At 38.1% G+C, this 22,076-nt stretch overlaps 2 protein-coding genes across 2 annotated transcripts in view; one reads left to right on the plus strand and one right to left on the minus strand.

Annotated features, from left to right (window-relative positions):
• The window catches only part of URGCP (upregulator of cell proliferation), a 99,138-nt gene that overhangs the window by 47,536 nt on the left and 29,526 nt on the right, over positions 1–22,076 (minus strand). The window contains exon 2 of the mRNA XM_059934305.1: positions 5,965–6,355. The gene's annotated coding sequence lies outside the window, so the exon portion shown is untranslated. The remainder of the gene's footprint in view (positions 1–5,964; positions 6,356–22,076) is intronic.
• Positions 18,615–19,001, plus strand: LOC132371619 (ADP-ribosylation factor 4-like). The gene has a single exon (XM_059932903.1). It carries the CDS (start codon positions 18,615–18,617, stop codon positions 18,963–18,965), a length of 351 nt encoding a protein of 116 aa, XP_059788886.1. The 3' UTR covers positions 18,966–19,001.

The raw sequence follows: 22,076 nt of genomic DNA on the forward strand, positions 1-22,076 counted from the left end.
CTGCCTGGGAGTCAGTGCTTAGCCTTTGTGCATTCTTATGGCATCACCCAGTGTGTGCACTAACAATGTCTGCCCAGCGAGGCTTGGTGCCCCAGTGCATGTGCTGACAATGGTCTCTGTGGTTCCGCCCAGATCACACCCCAGGTGCCCCAGTCTGTCTCTGCATAGCTAGACTGATCTTTGCCCTGATCTTGTGCCAGAATGTGGTGTGGAGTGAGCAGGGGTGGGGTATTCATCCTTTTGTACTGGGAAGTGTGGCAAGGTAGCAGCAGCCAGTACAAGGCTCTCTCCACCCTGATTCTTATCAAGCCAACATGCAGGCACTGCTCACAAGTAGAGTCTAGGCTTCCTCAGCCCCTCTATCTGTCTCAACAGACAAGGGGGCTTGTCTCCTCCCTGCAGGACCCCAGAACTGGGATGCCCATATTTTTAGTCAACCTGCTTCCCAGGGTGAGAATTCACCTGTGTGGACTTCTGTTCCTTACAGATCCCTGCCAGGGGTGCAGGTTCTGACCCAATGCCTTTTTTCCCCATCCTGCACAGTTACATGGACATCTTTCTTCCAGCTTTGGCTGTATAGGAGTTCTTTCACCAGTTTCCAGTTAGTTTTCCATGATTATTGTTCCACATGTAGATGTACTTTTGATGTGTTTGTTGGGGGAGGTGAGCTCCATGTCCTCCTACTCTGCCATCTTGGTCCCCCCGGCCCAATATATTTTTGACTTAAGTACTAAGGCCATTTAATGTGGAAAGGATGGTCTTTTCAAAAATGGTGCTGAGAAAACTGAATATCCACATACTGAAGAATAAAGTTGGACCCATACCCCACATCATATACAAAATTACTCAAATGAATCTAAGACCTAAACATACAAGTTAAAACAATAAAACTCTTGGAAGAAACATAGGGGAAAAGCTTCAGGGCATTGGATTTAGCTATAATATTTTGGATATGGCACTGCAAGCACAGGCAACAAAAGAAAAAATAGATAAATTGAGCTTCATCAAAATTAAAAATTCTTGTGCATCAAAGGACACTATCAAAAGAGAGTGAAAAGGCAACCTATAGACTGGGAGAAGATATTTGCAAATCACATATCTGATAAGGGATTAATATACAAAATTCATAAGGAAACCCTACAACTCAACGACAAAGAAAACAACCCAATAAAAAATGGGCAAAGGGCTTGGCTAGACATTTCTCCAAGGCAGATATACTTAGAGCCAACGAGCATATGAAAATATGCTCAACACAATTAGTCATTAAAGAAATGCACATTAAAACCACAATGAGATACCACTCCCCATGTACTAAAATGGCTACAGTCAAAACAACAGAAAACGCCAAGTGCTGATGAGAATGTAGAGAAATTGGGACCCTCAGACACTGTTGGTGGGAATGTAAAGTGGTTCAGGCACTGTGGAAGACAGTTTGGCAGTTGTTCAAATAGCTAAACATAGAAATTCCATATGATCCAGCAGTTCAACTTCTGGGTATATGCTCAAAAGAATTCAAAAGAGGGACTCAAACAGATACATGCACACCAATATTCACAGCAGCAATTAATCACAATCGCTAAAAGGTGGAAATAACCCAAATGTCCATCAACAATTGAGTGGATAAACAAAATATGGTATAAATATAAAATGGAATATTATTCAGTCATAAGAAGGAATGGAATTCTGAATCATGCTACAACATGGATGAAGCTTGAAAACATGCTAGGTGAAGTAAGGCAGACACAAAAGGATAAATATTGTATGATTCCACTTAGATGAGATAACAAGAACAGGCAAATTAATGGAGAAAGAAAGTAGATTAAAGGTTACCAGGGGCCAGAGGTATGGGGAATGGGGAGTTATTGCTTAATTGTTACAGAGTCCCTAGAGATGATAAAAAAAATTTTTTTGGAAATAGATATAGTGATGTTGTGGTTGCACAACATTATGAATGTAGTTAATGCCACTGAATTGTACACTTAAAAATGATTAAAATGGTACATTTTGGGGCTTCCCTGGTGGCGCAGTGGTTGAGAATCTGCCTGCCAATGCAGGGGACACGGGTTCGAGCCCTGGTCTGGGAAGATCCCACATGCCACAGAGCAACTAGGCCCGTGAGCCACAACTACTGAGCCTGCGCGTCTGGAGCCTGTGCCCTGCAACAAGAGGGGCCGCGACAGTGAAAGGCCCTTGCACCGCGATGAAGAGTGGCCCCAGCTTGCCACAACTAGAGAAAGCCCTCGCATAGAAATGAAGACCCAACACAGCCAAAAAAATAAATAAATAAATAAAAAGTCAGGAGCTCTTTAAAAAAAAAAAAAGGTACATTTTATGCATATATATGTTACCACATCAAAAAAATTATAAGAGAATCAATTACATATCTCAGAGTCTTTTAAATATATTGTTGAAATTAAAGGTCTGAAAGAGTGGATTTTAATCATCAGAAAATGCAGGCTAATAAAAAGAAATGAAATTGAGTTATTTGTAGTGAGGTGGATGGACCTAGAGTCTGTCATACAGAGTGAAGTAAGTCAGAAAGAGAAGAACAAACACCATATGCTAACACATATATATGGAATCTAAAAAAAAAAAAAAATGGTCATGAAGAACCTAGGGGCAAGACGAGAATAAAGACGCAGACCTACTAGAGAATGGACTTGAGGACATGGGGAGGGGGAAGGGTAAGCTGGGATGAAGTGAGAGAGTGGCATGGACATATCTACACTACCAAATGTAAAATAGATAGCTAGTGGGAAGCAGCCGCATAGCACAGGGAGATCAGCTCAGTGCTTTGTGACCACCTAGAGGGGTGGGATAGGGAGGGTGGGAAGGAGGGAGAAGCAAGGGGGAAAAGATATGGGGACATATGTATATGTATAACTGATTCACTTTGTTATAAAGCAGAAAGTAACACACCATTGTAAAGCAATTATACTCCAATAAAGATGTTTAAAAAAAAAAAAAAGAAAGAAAAAAGAAAATGCAGGCTATATATTTGCTTTGACCCTAATGCTATAAAGAATTTTAAAACTCTGGACAATTTTAAAAATATTAAACCTCTCCAATGAGTTTGTAAGAAAGTTAGGAATTCTCTGGTTAGAAACAAAGAAGTGAACCTAGAGAGCAAATTCAGCCTCCTTCTCTTTGGGGATCTTTGCCTTACCAAGTGAACGTGAGTTTGGGATTTCATAGGCTCAGGTGTTTGAGAAAGAGAAAACAAATCTCAGGACCCACCCAAGGCAAGGACTGTAAAAGAACAGCCTCCATCCCTAAAGCTGGGACGCCAAAGGGCCATACACACAGTATTGGGAGTGAAATAGAAGTAAACTGGTCTCCACCTCAGAGGAGAGTTGACTTGTCTCCAATTTGGCTTAGGAGGATAACCTCTGAGAATATCAAAGTGATAAGTGGTCCTCACATGAGTTTACAGCCTGAATTCATACTGTCTGGGTAATCTGAAAATTGAGAAGTAAATTTAGAGTAATCCTGGACTGGGAGTCCTTCCAGGAGCCTGGAAGACACAAACACAAATCCTCTCTGGAAGAAAACATATTTATTCCAGGCCTCAAAGAATTCCTGAAATAAAATTCCAAGAAAAATGAGCATCTGATAGTCAAAAATAACACAAACAGAAACAGGGCCCCATGAATGCAAAAAAAAAAAAAAAAAAGCTGGAACAGACCTTCAAGAATTTTAAATAAATGGAATTATTAGACACAGATTTTACAGTAACTATGTTTAATACTTTGAAAGAAATAAAAGATAATCTTGAATATATATACAAAAAATGACGAATGAGATTTGGAAGAGAATCAAAACAAAGAAAATATAATTAAAATCACAAGTGTAATGGATGGGTTTAACTGCAAATTAGACACACTGAAAAGAAATTGGTGAACTGGAATATAGAACTGAAAAGGTTATCTAGAATGGAGCAAAAGGTCAAAGATATGGAAAATATGAAGAAGGGTTAAGAAACACAGAAGATGGAGAAAGTTTAACATATATGTAATTGTGGACCCAGCTGGGAAGGAAGAGAATGGAGAAGAAGAAATACCTGAAAAGATAATGACTAAGAATTGATGAAAGACAACAACTCACAGATGCAAAGAGCTAAACAAATCTCAAGCAGAACTAACAAAAAGAAATCCATACCTGGTTAGATAAGAATGAAATGCATAACACCAAGAGAATGTACTCTAGGGAAGAGGAAAATTGGCAGATGGAAGATCTGGGCTGCAAAAGTTAGTGAAGAGCACAGAAAATAGGAACTGTGTGGGTAAAGTTAAACAAACGTTGGCCTTAAAAACAAAAACAACAATAATAATGTATTTGGGGTTAAATAAAACAATTCTAAGGCAAGATTAGTAGGTAAAGTAATGGTCCCCCAAAGATGCCCACTTCCTAATCCCTATAACCTGTGAATATGTTATGTTACATGGCAAAGGGAAATTAAGGTTGCAGATGGAACTAAGGTTGGTAATCAGATGATTTTAATATGGGAAGAGTAAATGGATCACTGGGGGAAGAGCAGTGTCCACCACAGGGTCCTTAAAGGTAGAAAAATGAGGCAGAAGAAAAGGTCAGAATGATAGGATACAAGGACTTGACCTGTTGTTGCTGGATTTGAAGAATAAGGAAGGGGCCCTGAGCCAAGATATACAGGCCACCTCTAGAAGCTGAAAAAGGAAAGGAAACAGATTCTCCCCTAGGGCCTCTAGCAAGGAATACAGCCTTGCCAATACCTTGATTTTAGCTCAATGAGGTCTGAATTGAACTTCTGGCCTACAGAATTGGAAGATAATAAATTGTGTTGTTTCAAGCCACTAAGCTTGTAGTGATTTGTTACAGCAGCAGTAAAAAACTAATGCAGAGAGTTAAAATACATGTCAACAATAGCATAATAGTAAGTGGAAGAAAAGTATTCTAAGACCCTTTAAGTTATTGAGGGTGTAAGTGGTATGCAACCAGCTCAACGCCACTTACAAGCCATTTCTGGACATTTCTTTCTGACTCCACATTCAATGATGCTAGCTTGAAATCAGCCATGATGGGAGCACTTACATCACAGAAATAGGCAAATGCTACAAACCAGACTTTTATTTATTATTTTAAAATTTATTTATTTATTACTTCTTGTTAAAGAGAAAGAGCATATTTTAATTCTTGGAGTAAAGAAGTATTATAGCCCTAACCCTAACTTCCAGACTAATCTGGGCATGGGGGAGAGGGAAGTAACAAGGGGAAGATGAGAAAAAATACCAAATATATCCAAAATAGGGCAAGAAAAGGGAAAAATACATATAAAACAGGTGGGAGAATAAAAAGTACAAAGATGATAGTTTGTAAATTGAAACATTAGTGATTACAATCATAAAAGGCAAAGGTTGTCAGATTGGATTTTTTTAAAGTGTACTACCTGCTTTAAAGAGACACTTTTGAAGCACAAGGATGCTCAGAAGTTGAAAGTAAAAGGTTAGAAAAAGATATTTAGGGAAATTCTAACCAAAAGAAAGTTGCTAAAGTTACACTAATACCAGACAAAATAGACTTCAAGGCAAAAAATCACTACAAGTGATAAAGAGGGAAACTTCATAAAGTATTATTTCACCAGGTAGATACACAATTTTAAATTTGCATGTGCCTAGTAATATAGCATTAACTATATAAAGTAAACACTGATACAATTATGAAGAGTAATAGACTAATCTACCATCATGGTGGAAGATTTTAACACATTCAGTACTTGAGAAACACAATAAATCAGTTAAGCACATAAAACATTTTCACAAAACTTGGCTTAAGGAACATTTTCAACGTACAGAAAATTTGCAATGATTGCATAATTTGCTATGTTCTTCACCCAGCATCCCCTAATGTCAACATCTGTATAACCATAATACAATTGTCAATATTAAGAAATTAACATTGTTGCAATACCACACTAACTAAACTACAGACCTTACTCAGACTTTACCAATTTTCCCACTAATGTTCTTTTTTTCTTCCAAAATTCAATCCAGGATTCCACTTTGCATTTAGTTGTCATATTTCCTTACTTTCTTCTAATCTGTGACAGTTCCTCAGTCTTTCCTTGCCCTTCATGACCTTGACATTTTTGAAGAGTACAGGTCAGGTATTTCGAAGAATGTCCTTCAATTTGGGTTTGCCTGATGTTATCTTGTAAGTAGACCGAGGTTACAAATTCTGGAGAATACCACAGAAATGTTGCTCAAATTTTTCCAGCTGTGACAATGGGAGCTCTTTCAGGTTGGCTCCTGTGTCCTTCTATGTGCTCCCATTTTTTTTCTCTCATCACCATTGGTGTGTCACTGCTTCTAGGTCCTCTCAGCTGGCAGAACAAGGAAATGTGTGAATATTAAGTCATATATACACACATCTGTATTTAAAAATCTATCTGTACAGATATATATTTTTTCAGCTGAAAACAAGAAGTGTTGGCAAGGATGTGGAGAAATTGGAACTTCTGTGCATTTATAGTGGAAGTATAAAATGGTGCAGTCATTGTGGAAAAAGTATGGCTGTCCTCAAAATATTAAACATATACTTAACATTTGATCTAGCCATTTTCCTTCTGGGTATATAACTAAAAAAACTGAAAAGATGAACTCAAGCAATTGCCTGTAATCAGTCTTCATAGAAGCATTGTTCACAATAGCCAAAAGGTGGAAACAACCCAAGTGTCCATCAATGGATGAATGGATAAACAAAATGTGGTATATACAGTCTTTAAAAAAGAATGAAATTCTGATACATGCTACAGTGTAGATATACCTTGAAGACATTATGCTAAGTGAAATAAGCCAAACAAAAAAATACAAATATTGTATGCATCCACTTATATGAGGAAGCTTGAAGAGTTTAAAAACATAAAGAAATGAAGTAGAACAGAGATTATCAGGGGCTGGGGGAGGGAGAATGGGGTGGGTATTGTTTAATAGGTGCAGAGTTTCAGTTTGGGATTATGAAAAAGTTCTGGAAATTAATACTGGTGATGCTTGCACAACAATGTGAATGTACTATTTCCACTGTACTGTATACTTATAAATTATTAAAATAAGAACTTTTATGTTATGTATTTTTACCACATTAAAAATGCATATTAAAAAAAGTTCAAACTAATACCTTAGAATCTAATCCAGGGACTTCTCTGGTGGTCCAGTGGTTAAGAATCTGCTTTCCAATGCAGAGGACGCAGGTTTGATCCCTGGTCGGGGTACTAAGATCCCACATGCCGTGGGACAGCTAAGCCCTCACGCCGCAGCTACTGAGCCCGCATGCTCTGGAGCCCATGGGCCTCAACTAGAGAAGCCGGCACACCACAGCTAGAGAGCCTGCGCACTCTGGGGCCCACACACCGCAACTAGAGAAGCCCAAGCATCATAACAAAGAGGGTGTGCGCGGCAATGAAGCAAAGAGCCAGCACAGCTAAAAATTAAAAAAAAAAAAAAAGAATCTAATCCACTACAACAGCATAGAATTTTTCCTTTGTGTATCTGTAACTTCTTTCTCTGACAGTAAGAAACATGACTCTCGTTATCATAATATATATATATTTACCTATTTGTCATATATGTAAAGTAGTTTCAGAATTGCTAACCCATTTCCTGTGGGTTACAGGATGTGAGAAATAAATTTAACAACCCAAGTCAGTGTTTATGTATTATACAGTTCTTTTTATTAGTAGCCTTACAATATTCAGTCAGAACACTGTTGTTCAAAGTTCTATCGGTTAGCTCTTTTCTACCTTTTTCAAGTGTGGAATGTCATACATTTATAATACAGTTAGATTCATTTGTCATACTCTGCTTTCCATCTTGGGTTTCCCCAACAGCACTGTTTCCCCAACAGACAAAGAACAATAAGTGTTGGTGAGGGTATGGAGAAATCAGAACCCTCATACACTGCTTGTGGGAATGTAAAATAGTGCAGCCACTTGGGAAACAGTTTGACAGTTCCTCAAAAAATTAAACACAGAGTTGCCATAGGACCTAGCAATTCTACTTTTAGAGAAATAAATTTCTACTCAAAAGAAATAAAATCATAAATCCCCACCAAAACTTATAGACTAATGTCCGTAGTACCATTATTCATAATAGCCAAAAAGTGGGAAAAAAACAAATTTCCATCACTGATAAACTATATATATATATATATATATATATATATATATATATATATATATATATATATATATATATATATATATAAATTTGGCCATAAAAAGGAATTGAGTACTCATACATGCTACAAAATGGATGAACCTTAAAAACATTATGATAGGGCTTCCCTGGTGGCGCAGTGGTTGAGAGTCTGCCTGCCAATGCAGGGGACACGGGTTCGAGCCCTGGTCTGGGAAGATCCCACGTGCCGCGGAGCGGCTGGGCCCATGAGCCACAATTACTGAGCCTGCGCGTCTGGAGCCTGTGCTCCGCAACAAGAGAGGCCGCAACAGTGAGAGGCCCACGCACCGCGATGAAGAGGGGCCCCCGCTTGCCACAACTAGAGAAAGCCCTCGCACAGAAACGAAGACCCAACACAGCCATAAATAAATAAATAAAAACAAAAAACAACATTATGATAAGTAAAAGAAACTAGAGACAAAAGGCCACATATTTTATGATCCATTTATATGAAATATCCAGAATAGGCAAATCCATAGAGACAGGAAATAGATCAGTTGCAAAGGGCTGGTGGGGGGGTTGACAGTGACTTCTAGTGGGTCTGTGGTTTCTTTTGGGGCTGATGAAAATGTTCTGGAATTACTAGAGGTTATGTTTGCATAATCTTGTAAGTATACTAAAAACAATGGAATCGTATACTTTTAAGTGTTGAATTTTACAGTATGTGAATTTTATATCAATTTTTTAAATTAACCATATATATGTCTATAAAGTCATTCTCAAAATGTTTCGGATTAAAACAATATGGACCACATCTCTGACCACAATGTAATTAAATTAGAAATTAATAAGACAACTTAATAATATTTCTATGTTTAGAAATTAAGAAACTCACTTCTTTTAATTGAGGGGTTTTTTTTTTTGAAGTTAGTTTCTAGTGTACACAAAAGTGATTCAGATATATATTCTTTTTCATAGTCTTTTCCATTATAATTCACCACAAGATATTGAATATAGTTCCCTGTGCTATACAGTAGGACCTTGTTGTTTATCTATTTTATATATAGTAGTTTGTATCTCCTAATCCCAAACTCCTAATTCCCTCCCCCCACCACCCCACTTTTCCTGTTGGTAACCATGTTTGTTTTCTATGTCTGTAAGTCTGTTTCTGTTTTGTAAATAAGTTTATTTGTATCATATTTTAAATTCCACATATAAGTGATATCACATGATATTTGTTTTTCTCTCTCTTACTTCACTTACTATGATAATCTCTAAGTCCATCCATGTTGCTGCAAATGGCATTATTTCATTCTTTCTTGTGGCTGAGTAATATTCCATTGTGTATATGTACCACATCTTCTTTATCCATTCATCTGTCAATGGAAATTTAGGTTGCTTCCATGTCTTGGCTTTTATAAATAGTGCTGCTATGAACACTGGGGTGCATGTATTTAAGAAACTCACTTTTAAATAAAGTTTGCATCAAAAAGAAATTATTACGGAAAATATAATGTATTGAATTAAATAAAAGAATGTAAAAATCTATTGATACCCTGTTTTAAGAAATAGAGTTCAAAAGAATTACCATAATAATCTGAAAATAAATGGATAGGAAAATATAAGCCAGACAAATGCTAACAACAACAACAAAAAAATAGGTATGTTATTTAAGGTGAGAAGCATTAAGAGGGACAAAGAGGAATATATAGTATTGATAAAAGTTACAACTTGTAAGCACCTAACTACATTGGAAGAAATTTTTAAAAATTATAAACTGCTGTCTTAAATTTTATCTCAATGCATATAAAAAACAATGGATTATTTTAAGGTAAGTTAATAAAATTGTCTCACAAAAAGCGAAAACCTGAATAGACCAACAAGTATGGAATAATTTGAAAATATTTTAACCCTGAAAATGATACCAGTTCAGCATTTTATGGAAGAGCTTTTACTACATCATTTTATTGTGAGACCATTCTCTTACATTATGATCAGAGAATGAGAACAGAGGAGAAAAAATGATGGAAATCTTCCAAACTATTCTTTGATGATAGTGTAACCTTTAATTTCAAAATCAGACAAAAATAGTACAAACAGTGAAAACCGGATACCAGACTTGTGAGCTTAAATGCAAAAATCCTAAGTGAAATCTAGCAATCTATTCTAAAAGAATAACACATCATGACCAAGCAGGTTTTTCCTAAGCATTCAGGGATGATTAAATATTATCTCAATGTAATAATCTACCTTAACTTTAGCTACATCCCACAAACTTTGAAATATTGTGTTTTTATTACTGGTCAGTTAAAAATAATTTTGAGTTTTGATTTTTCCTTGTGCATTATTTAGAACTGTGTTAACTTCCAAATATTTGGGCTTTTCAAGTTTAACTTTATAATGGTAAAAAAACACAGTCTGTGAGAACTCAGACTTTTGAATTTTATTGTTTGATGGCCCAGACCAGAGTCTGTCTTAGTCTGTTCAGACTGCTATAGCAAAATACCATCAGCTGGGTACCTTATAAACAGATATTTATTTCTCACAGCACTAGAGGCTGCAAAGTCCAAGATCAAGTCTTCAGCAAGGCCCCATTCTGGTGAAGGCCCTCTTCCTGGTTCACAGCCAGTGCCTTCTCACTGTGTCCTCACATGATGGAAGGGGCTAGGAAGCTCTCTGGGGTATCTCCTTATAAGAGCACTAATCTCATTCATGAGGGTTCCACCATTATGACTTAAGCACCTTCAAAAGGCTCCAAGTCCCATCACCATTATATTGGGCTTCAACATATGAATATGTGAGGGATACAAACATTCAGACCACAGAGTGGTCTATCTCAGTGAATGTTTCCTGTGCACTTGAAAAGATGTGTATTCTGCAGTTATTGGGTGAAGTGTTCTATAAATGTCAATTAAGTCAAAGTCATTGGCATTCAAGTCTTGTATTGTACCTGACTTTTTGCCTAGCTGTTCTATCATTTACTGAAAGAGGGGAGTTAAAATCTTCAACTCTTGTTGTGGATATGCCCATTTTTCCTTTCATTTCTGTCAGTTTTTGCTTTATATATTTTGAAGTTCAATTGTTAGGAGCATAGACATTTATCATTGTTATAGCTTCCTGACAATTTAATCCTTTTTCCACTATTAAATGCTCTGCTTTAATTCTGGAAATACTGACGTGTGGATATTCCAGCCTTCATATGTTTAGAGTTTGCATGATATATCTTTCCCATCCATTTGCTTTCAACTCCCTGTACGTTTTTATAAAACTATAGCTTTATTGAAGTATAACTGACATACAATAAATAAACTGCACATAAAGTATGTAATTTCATGTTTTGATATATGCATAAACACACAAAATCACCACAATCAAGATAATGAACATATCACCTCCAAAGTTTCCTCATGTCCCTAGTAATCCTTCCCTCTTCCCTCTCCCCCATCTTCTTCAAGCATTAACCTGCTATCACTATAGTTTATTTTGCATTTCCTAGAATTCTGTATAAATTGAATCATTTTCATATAAATGAAAGCAGATTTCTTGAGCCAAAAAGACAAGAAGCCAACAGTTACTGAGGTCCATAGGAAGGCTAGGTGCTACCTCCAGAATGTCCTCCACGCAATGGGCTCGATGCAGCCTAGGCCCCAGGTCTCAGCTATCCAGTGAGAATCTGGGAGGAGTTTATATACAGTTTGGGGATTCACTCCCTCAGCATGGCCCTACCCCAGGATTTCTCCATGATTTCTGGACTTCTGTCCATTGACACTTCAGCTTTCAGCTTCCCTACAGGCAAAGAGCCAGGGTAATGTAAACCCTGCCCTGGGCTGTTCAAGGGTAGACTTCCCTCCAACTTCTACTTGCTTTTGTTTGTCTCCAGGGCCTTCAAATAATTTTTTTGAATTTTCCCCATATTTTGTAATTATTATCTGTGGGAGGGTTTTGGTTCAATCAAGCTACTATGTCAATTACCACAAGTCACTCCCATCTGAACATTTGATTCACGGGCATACCTCAGAGATATAGCAGGCTTGGTTCCAGACCACAGCAATAAAGTGAATATTGCAATAAAGTGAGTCACACAAATTTTTTAGCTTCCCAGTGCATATAAAAGTTATGTTTACTATACCATAGTCTATCAAGTGTGCAGTAGCATTATGTTTTTTTAAAAAACAATGTCCATACCTATATTAAAACATGCTTTAGGGACTTCCCTGGTGGAGCAGTGGTTAAGAATCCACCTGCCAATGCACGGGACACGGGTTCTATCCCCGGTCCAGGAAGATCCCACATGCCGTGGAGCAACTAAGCCCGTGTGCCACAACTATTGAAGCCCACTCTGTAGAGCCCCCAAGCCACAACTACTGAAGCCCATGTGCCACAACTACTGAAGCCCATGCGCCTAGAGCCCATGCTCTGCAACAAGAGAAGCCACCGCAATAAGAAGCCCGTGCACTGCAACGAAGAGCAGCCCCTGCTCACTGCAACTAGAGAAAGCCCGTGTGCAGCAACGAAGACCCAATGCAGCCAAAAATAAATTAATTAATTAATTAATTTTAAAAATACAGCAAAGATGTCAATTCTAAAAGCAAAACATACTTTATTACTAAAAAATGCTAACCATCATCTGAGCCTTCAACAAGTCATAATCTTTTTGCTGGTGGAGGGTCTTGCCTTGGTGTTGGTGGCTGCTGACTGATCAGGGTGGTGGATGCTGAAGGCTGGGGTGGCCGTGGCCATTTGTTAAAATAAGACAACAGTGAAGTCTGCCGCATCGATTGACTCTTCCTTTCATGAACAATTTCTCTGTAGCGTGCAATGCTGTTTGAGAGCACTTTATCCACAGTAGAACTTTTTTCAAAATTGGAATCATTCCTCTCAAACCCTGCTGCTGCTTTATCAACTAAGTTTATGCAACATTCTAAATCTTTTGTTGTCATTACAACAATCTTCAGAGTCTTCACCACAAATAGACCCTACCTCAAAGAAGCATTTTCTTTGCTCATTCATAAGAAGCAACTCCTCATCTGTTAAAGTTTTATCATGAGATTGCAACAACTCAGTCACATCTTCAGGCTCCAGTTCTAATTCTAGTTCTCTTGCTGTTTGTAACACATCTGCAGTTACTTCCTCCACTAAAGTCTTTAACCCTTCAAACTCATCATGAAGGTTAGAATCAAGTTCTTCCAAACCCCTGTTAATGTTGATATTTTGAGCTCTTCCCATGAATCACAAATGTTCTTAATGGCATCTAGAATGGTGAATCCTTTCCAGAAGGTTTGCAATTTACTTTACCCATATCTATCAGAGGAATTTCTATGGCAGCTATAGCCTTATGAAATGTACTTCTTAATAAGACTCGAAAGTCAAAATGACTCCTTGATCCATGGGCTGCAGGATGGATATTGTGTTAGCAGGCATGAAAACAATATGAATCTCATTATACATCTCCACTAGAGCTCTTGGGTGACCAGGTACATTGTCAATGAGAAGCAGTATTTTGAAAGAAATCATTTTTTCTGAGCTGTAGTTCTCAACAGTGGGCTTAAGATATTCAGTATACCATGTTGTCAATAGACGTGCTGTCGTGCAGGCTTTGTTGTTTTGTTTATAGAGCATAGGCAAAGTTGATTTAGCAAAATTCTTAAAGGCCCTAGGATTTTCAGAATGGTAAATAAGCATTGGGTTCAACCTAAAGTCACCAGCTGCATTAGCCCCCAACAAGAACATCATCAGCCTGTCCTTTGAAGCTTTGAAGCCAGGAATTGACTTCTCCTCTCTAGCTTAAAAGTCCTAGATGGCAACTTCTTCCAATATAAGGCAGTTTCATCTACACTGATTCACTCGTTATTTAGTGTAGCCACCTTCATTAATATCTTAGCTAGATTTTCTGGATAAGATGCTGCAGCTTCTGCATCAGCACTTGCTGCCTTACCTTGCTCTTTGAAGTTATGAAGATGGCTTATTCTCTTAAATCTCATGAACCAACCTCTGCTAGTTTCAACTTTTTCTTCTGCAGCTTCCTCACCTCTCTCAGCCTTCATAGAATTTAAGAGAGTTAGGACCTTGCTCTGGTTTGGCTTGCTCTGGTTGGCTTAAGGAAATGTAGTGGCTGATTTGATCTTCTATCCAGACCACTAAAACCATCTCCATATCAGCAATCAGGCTGTTTCATTCGTGTGTTCACTGGAGTAGCACTTTTAATTTCCTTCAAGAAAATATCTCTTGGAGGAGGAGGAGGAGACAAGATGGCAGAGTAGAAGGACATGAGCTCACTTCTTCTTATGGAAACATCAAAATCACAGCTGACTGCTGAACAACAATCGACAAAACAAACAAAAAACAAACAAACAAAAACACTGCAGCCTACCAGAAAAGATACCCTACATCCAAAAACAAAGAAGTCACAGGGACTTCCCTGGTGGGTCAGCAGTTGAGGACATGAGGAGGGGGAAGCGTAAGCTGGGACGAAGTGAGAGAGTGGCATGGACATATATACACTACCAAATGTAAAATCGATAGCTAGTGGGAAGCAGCCATATAGCACAGGGAGATCAGCTCAGTGCTTTGTGACCACCTAGAGGGGTGGGATAGGGAGGGTGGGAGGGAGACACAAGAGGGAGGAGATATGGGGATATATGTATATGTATGGCTGATTCACTTCGTTACAAAGCAGAAACTAACACACCATTGTAAAGCGATTATACTCCAATAAAGATGTTAAAAAAAAAAAAAGACTCTGTGCTCCCAGTGCAGGGGGCTCAGGTTTGATCCCTGGTTAGGGAACTAGATCCTTCATGCCACAAGTAAAAGATCCTGCATGCCACAACTAAAAGATCCCACATGCTGCAACTAAAGATCCCTTACGCAGAAACAAAGATCCCGTGTGCCGCAACTAAGACTCAGTACAGCCAAATAAACAAATAAATAAATAAATTTTTTAAAAAAGAAGAAGCCACTAAACAGTAGGAGGAGCAAGACTGCAATAAAATCAAACCCCATACACACTAGGTGGGCGACCCACAAACAGGAAAATAATTATACCACAGAAGTTCTCCTGTAGGGGTGAAAGTTCTGAGCCCCACTTCAGGCTCTCCAGCCTGGGGGTCTGGCAATGGGAGGAGGAGCCCCCAGAGAGTCTGGCTTTGAAGGTGAGTGGGGTTTGACTGCAGGAATTCCACAGGACTGGGGGGAACAGAAACTCCACTCTTGGAGTGTGCACACAGGGTCTCATGTGTGCCAGGACCCAGGGAAAACAGCAGTGACATCATAAGAGACTGGGCCAGACCTACTTGCTAGTGTTGGAGGGTCTCCTGCAGAGGTGGGGGGGCCAGCTGTGGCTCACTGTGGGGACAAGGCCACTAGGAGCAGTAGTTCTGGGGAGTACTCATTGGTGTGGGCCCTCTAGGAGGGTGCCATTTTCTCACCAAGACCTGGTCCCACCCAACAGCCTGAAGCCTCCAGGGCTGGGATGCCTCAAGCCAAACTACCAACAGGGTGAGAACACAGCCCCACGCATCAGCAAACAGGCTGCCTAAAGTCTTCCTGAGTACACAGCTGCCTGATAATGAACACACACCCAGACACGACCCTGCCCACCAGAGGGACCAGACCCAGCTCCATCCACCAGTGGGGAGCTACCAGTCCCTCCCACCAGGAAGCCTGCATAAGCCTCTTAGACAGCCTCATCCACCAGGGGGCAGACAGCAGAAGCTTGAAGAACTAAAACACTGCAGCCTGCGGAACAAATCCACAATCACAAAAATGAAACAAAATGAGATGACAGAGGAATATGTCCCAGATAAAGGAACAAGATAAAACCCCAAAAGAACAACTAAGTGAAGTGGAGATAGGCAACTTACCTGAAAAAAATTCAGAGTAATGATAGTAAAGATGATCCAAGATCTCAGAAAAAGAATGAAGGCACAGATCAAGAAGACATAACAAATGTTTAACAAAAACCTAGAAGAACTAAAGAAAAAACAAACAGAGATGAACAATACAATAACTGAAATGAATAATACACTAGAAGGAATCAATAGCAGAATAACAGAGACAGAAGAACAGATAAGTGACATGGAAGGCAGCATGGTGGAAATCACTGCCGCAGAACAGAATAAAGAGAAAAGAATGAAAAGAAATGAGAACAGTCTAAGAGACCTCTGGGAAAACATGAAATGCACCAACATTTGCATTATAGGGGTCCCAGAAGGAGAAGAGAGAGAGAAAGGGCCTGAGAAAATATTTGAACAGATAATAGCTGAAAACTTCCCTAACATGGGAAAGGAAACAGTCACCCAAGTCCAGGAAGTGCAGAGAGTCCCAGCCAGGATAAACCCAAGGAGGAACACACTGAGACAGATAGTAATCAAACTGACAAAAATTAAAGGCAAAGAAAAAATATTAAAAGCAACAAGGGAAAAGCACCAAACAATATACAAGGGAACTCCCATAAGGTTGTCAGGTGATTTCTCAGCAGAAACTCTGCAGGCCAGAAGGGAGTGGCACAATATACTTAAAGTGATGAAAGGGAAGAACCTACAACCAAGAATACTCTGCCCAGCAGGGCTGTCATTCAGATTCAACATAGAAATCAAAAGCTTTACAGACAAGCAAAAGCTAAGAGAATTCAGCACCACCATCCAGCTTTGCAACAAGTGCTAAAGGAACTTCTCTAGGTGGAAAGGAAAAGGCCACAACTAGAAACAAGAAAATTATGAATGAAAAGCTCACTGGTAAAGGCAAACATACAGTAAAGGTAGGAAATCATCTGCACACAAATATGACATCAAAATCAGCAATTGTGAGAAGAAGAGAGCACAAATGCAGGATATCGGAAATGCATTTGAAATGAAAAGACTAGCAACTTAAAACAATCTATATTGTTGTTTATATACAGACGTCTATATCAAAACCTCATGGGAACAGCAAACTGAAAATCTACAATAGATACGCACACAAAAAAGAAAAAGCAATCCAAACACAACACTAAAGTTAGTCATCGAATCACAAGAGAAGAGAATGAAAGAGGAAGGGAAGAAAAAACACAAAAACAAATCCAAAACAATTAACAAAATGGCAATAAGAACATACATATTGATAATTACCTTAAACGTAAATGGATTAAATGCTCCAACCAAAAGACATAGACTGGCTGAATGGATACAAAAACAAGACCCGTACATATGCTGTTTATAAGAGACCCACTTTAGATCAAGGGACACATACAGACTGAAAGTGAGGGGGTGGAAAATGTATTCCATGCCAATGGAAATCAAAAGAAAGCTGGAGTAGCAATACTCATATCAGACAAAATAGACTTTAAAATAAAGACTGTTACAAGAGATGAAAAGGACACTACATAATGATCAAGAAATCAATCCAAGAAGATATAACAACTGGAAATATATATGCACCCAACATAGGAGCACCTCAATTTATAAGGCAAATACTAACAACCATAAAAGGAGAAATCAACAGTAACAATATATATAATAGTGGAGGACTCTAACACCCTACTTTCATCAATGGACAGATGATCCAGACAGAAAATCAATATGGAAACACAGGCCTTAAATGACACATTACACCAGATGGACTAAATTGATATTTATAGAGCATTCCATCCAAAAGCAGCAGAATACACATTCTTCTCAAGTGCACATGGAATATTCTCCAGGATTGATCACATGCTGGGCCACAAAGTGAGCTTCGGTAAATTTAAGAAAATTGAAATCATATCAATCATCTTTTTCTGACCACAATGCTATAATATTAGAAATCAACTACAAGAAAAAACTGTAAAGAAACTGAGTCTTAGCCTAGGAAGCTTTACTTGTTCATGTCCGATACTAAGCCTATTAAATATTTTTTAAGGATAAAAGGAATCTTTAATAAAATCATTATAAGGCTCAAACAGAAATTTAGAGTTCAGAGAGAAAACTACCATGTATGGCAACAAAGCTGAAAGAATTTTTAGCAACAGAAACATAACTGGAGTGCCAGAAAAAGAGTTCAAAAGCTTTTTTGTTTCATGAAATGATCAGATATGGGCAAATAGATTTATGTACCAAGAGGTTCATCAAGGTATTTTGTATAATTGCAAAATCACTGGAAACAACCTAACTTTTTAAAACTAGGGGAGGGGGAGGGGGAGGGTTGGCGGTGACACGATTCTTTCCACGTTGGAGGGGCCGGGCCGCTGCTGGAGTCACCGTGGCTGCCGTGTGACATGGCACAGCTGAAGATTTAACACCAGAGCCAGAGCTGACCCGCCAGTCGTCGAGCAGGTCATCACACTGCTAATTCCTGTCCCGGAGGGCAGCTCCAGCCTACACACCGGTTAGCGGGCTGTGCTTGCCACCCTCAGCTCCTCTTTCCTCCCTGAGTTTGCCAGGAGCATGAAAGAAGGCCCAGGGACGCCCTAAACCCCTTCTGCTCCTGCCCATCGCACGTGCCACTACCACCATGGGCCTCACCTTCTTCTCCCTCTTCTCCCATCTCTTTGGCAGGAAGCAGATGTGTATTTTGATGGCTGGATTGGATGCTGCTGGCAAGATGACCACTCTGTATAAACTGAAGTTAGGAGAGATAGTCACCACCGTTCCTACCACTGGTTTTAATGTGGAAACAGTAGAATATAAGAACATTTGTTTCACAGTATGGGATGTTGATGGTCAAGATAAAATTAGGCCTCTCTGGAGGCATTACTTCCAAAATACCCAGGGTCTTATTTTTGTGGTAGATAGCACTGATCGTGAAAGGATTCAGGAAGGAGCAGAAGAGCTGCAGAAAATGCTTCAGGAGGATGAGTTGTGAGATGCAGCGTTGCTGCTTTTTGCAAACAAACAGGATTTGCCAAACGCTACGGCCATTAGGGAAATGACGGGTAAATTAGGTCTTCAGTCTCTTCGTAACAGAACATGGTATGTTCAAGCCACTTGTGCTACACAAGGAACCAGTCTGCATGAGGGACTTGACTGGCTGTCAAATGAGCTTTCAAAACGTTAAATGAAACTAGATAGTTAACCAAGGACACATTTGATAGAACTGGTCTAGGCTTGTTACAACAAAATTAGTTTGCATCTTGGTTATTAAACAGTATCTGGGACTGGTTTGGGCAGAATATTACAGCGTTTAAACTTATTTTGTTGCCAGTTATTGTTTACCAAGTATAATGTTGCCATTTAGCAATATGCTTGGTTTTAAAGAGATTCTCCTGAACTTGGGAAATAAAAAGTGTCCTCTTTTAATTTTACTTCCCTTAAACCTAAACACTTAGACATAGCTAATGTGACACCTTTAAATCAATCCATTTTGAATGTTTTTCTGAGCCCACAGCAAATAATGTTTTAAAGTTATCCCCTTGCTACTTTATTGATACCTTTATCATTCCTGGGACAGTCTGCTGATTTAAAAAATGTAGCATTCCATTTGTATTTATTTTTCTCCCTTGCCAAAAAGATTTTTTAATACTGCTTGTACCAGCCAGGGAAATGCTCCAAAACACTATTCAGATCTTTTGCACTGAGGAACTTATATTTCCCCCCCATTATTGACTCCTGGCTTCTATCAGCCAAGCTTACCTTGGTGTGGTTTGGATTTGATAGCTAATTAATTCTGTGCTAGCTGCAAAGAGTTCATATTGAGATGATTTTTAATACTCAGCAGATTGTCTTCCTTTATATTGTATCTTTTTTATGTTGCATGTTGCTTTGGGTATCAGCCAGACTCTTTGCTCAGTATATGATAGTTCTGCTGATGTTTTACTGTATATTGGTGAACATGTCTTCATTAAGAGTTTTTGGAAAACTCATCAAACTCAATGAATAAGTTTTCTCCATACCCCATTTGGAATTATTCCTAATAAAATGATAAAACATGAAAAATAATTAATTAATTAATTAATGAAAAAATAAAACTAGGGGATTTGTTAAGTAAAATAAAAATCATTATATGGCCATTAAAAACTATACTTTGAAACCTACTTAGTTATGTGGGAGAATGTTAATAACATCATTAAAAAGTGGTTTCTAAAGAGCAAATATGGTATACTTTTTAATAACAGATTTATTGGGATATAATTCATCTATCATGCAATTCACATATTTAAAGTGTACAAGTCAATGGTTTTCAGTACATTTAGAATTGAATAACCATGACATCAACCAATTATAGAACATTTTCATCACCTCTAAAAGAAATCTTACATCTACTAGTAGTCATTTTGTATGATACAGTTTTTATTAAAAGTATATAGTTGTGGTATATCCACAAAATGGAATATTATTTGGCAATTTAAAAAAAGTATGACACATGCTACAACATGGATGAAGCTTGAAAACATGCTAAATGAATTAATCCAGTCACAAAAGACCATATATTGTATAATTCCATTTATATGAAATGGCCAGAATAGGTAAATAGAGAGAGATAGAAAGTAGATTAGTGGTTGTCCAGGACTGAGGGTGGTGGTTATGAGTAAATGGGGGGTCATTGGGGTTGCTAATTGGGGTTTCTTTTTTGGAGTCATGAAAATGTTCTAAACTAGGATGTGGTGATTTTCATAATCTTGTGAATATACTAAAAAGCCACTGAATTGTACACATTAATGGATTAATTGCATGGTGTGAGAAATGTCTCTCAATAAGCTGCTTTAAGAAGTACATAGGTTTATATAGAAAAAATCTGGAAACATATTAAAAAGGTTAACATTATTTTCATGCAAAAGAATTAGATGATTTGTTTTACTTATTTTCTAATTTTTCTATAGTAATCACATATTAGTTGCATATTAAACAATTATTTTTAAAAAGAAGAAAAAAGAAAGTATTCTTTGCATTCACAACTTGGCTAACTGTTTGGTGCAAGAGGCCTCGCTTTCAGCCTATCTTGGATTTTGACATGCCTTCCTCACTAAGAGTAATCATTTCTAGCTTTTGACTTAAAGTGAGAGACATTCAACTCTTTCTTTCACTTGAACGCTTAGAGGCCATTGTAGGTTATTAATTGGCCAATTTCAACATTGTTTTGCCTCAGGGAATAGAGAGGCCTGAGGAGAGGGACAGAGATGACAGTATAGCTGATAAGTCGAGCAGTCAGAACACACACAACATTCATTGATTAAGTTCACCGTCTTATATGGGAGTGGTTTGTGGCACCGCAAAACAATTAAAATAGTAATATCAAAGATCACTGATCACAGGTTACCATAACAAATATAATTCATCTTTTTAATAACTGCATAATAAATAATCCATAGTAAAGAGGTACAAACATTCTATTGATTGGCATTCAAGTAGCTTTCAGTTGTTAATTAATTGTGTATATATTTATGCCCCTAGAAACATGCCTGTGGAAAATATGTGTTTGTGTGTTTGTGTATGCTTTATTTCCACAAGATATATCCCCCAAAATGAAATTTCAAAGAACATGTGTATTTTTCATCTTAATATCTATTTCCAGGCTTTTCTTCCCAAAGAATGGAGCAATCCACACTCCCATCAAGAGCATCTGAGGCCCTGCTCTGAAGTATTATGGTTATTGGCTAAATGAAAAAGAATATCCCTTTGTTGTTTTCAATTTCATTTTCCGTGATCACCAGTGAGGCTGGGAATCTTTTCAAACTGTCTTTAGTCATTGGATTTCCTCTGATGTAAATTGTTATTCATACCCTTCACCTGCTTTTTCCATTGGGCCTTTTCCTTACCAATTTTTATAAACTCTGCATATTTTTAAGGAGGAGGAATAAAAACACTGGTGAACAAGGATCTTATAATTTTGAAAAATAGTATTTCTTCCAAAAGGGCAAGGCCTTAAGCAATAGAGAGATTTCTACTTCCTTCTGGACCTCTGCTCCTGATAATTCATTTTTTGTAATTCCAGTGCTTAAAGTCTGTTTTGATTATCTTTTGGTTTTGCTACTTCTCA

Source organism: Balaenoptera ricei, chromosome 9, assembly GCF_028023285.1.
Source record: "Balaenoptera ricei isolate mBalRic1 chromosome 9, mBalRic1.hap2, whole genome shotgun sequence".
In the NCBI taxonomy this organism is placed as follows: Eukaryota; Metazoa; Chordata; class Mammalia; order Artiodactyla; family Balaenopteridae; genus Balaenoptera; species Balaenoptera ricei.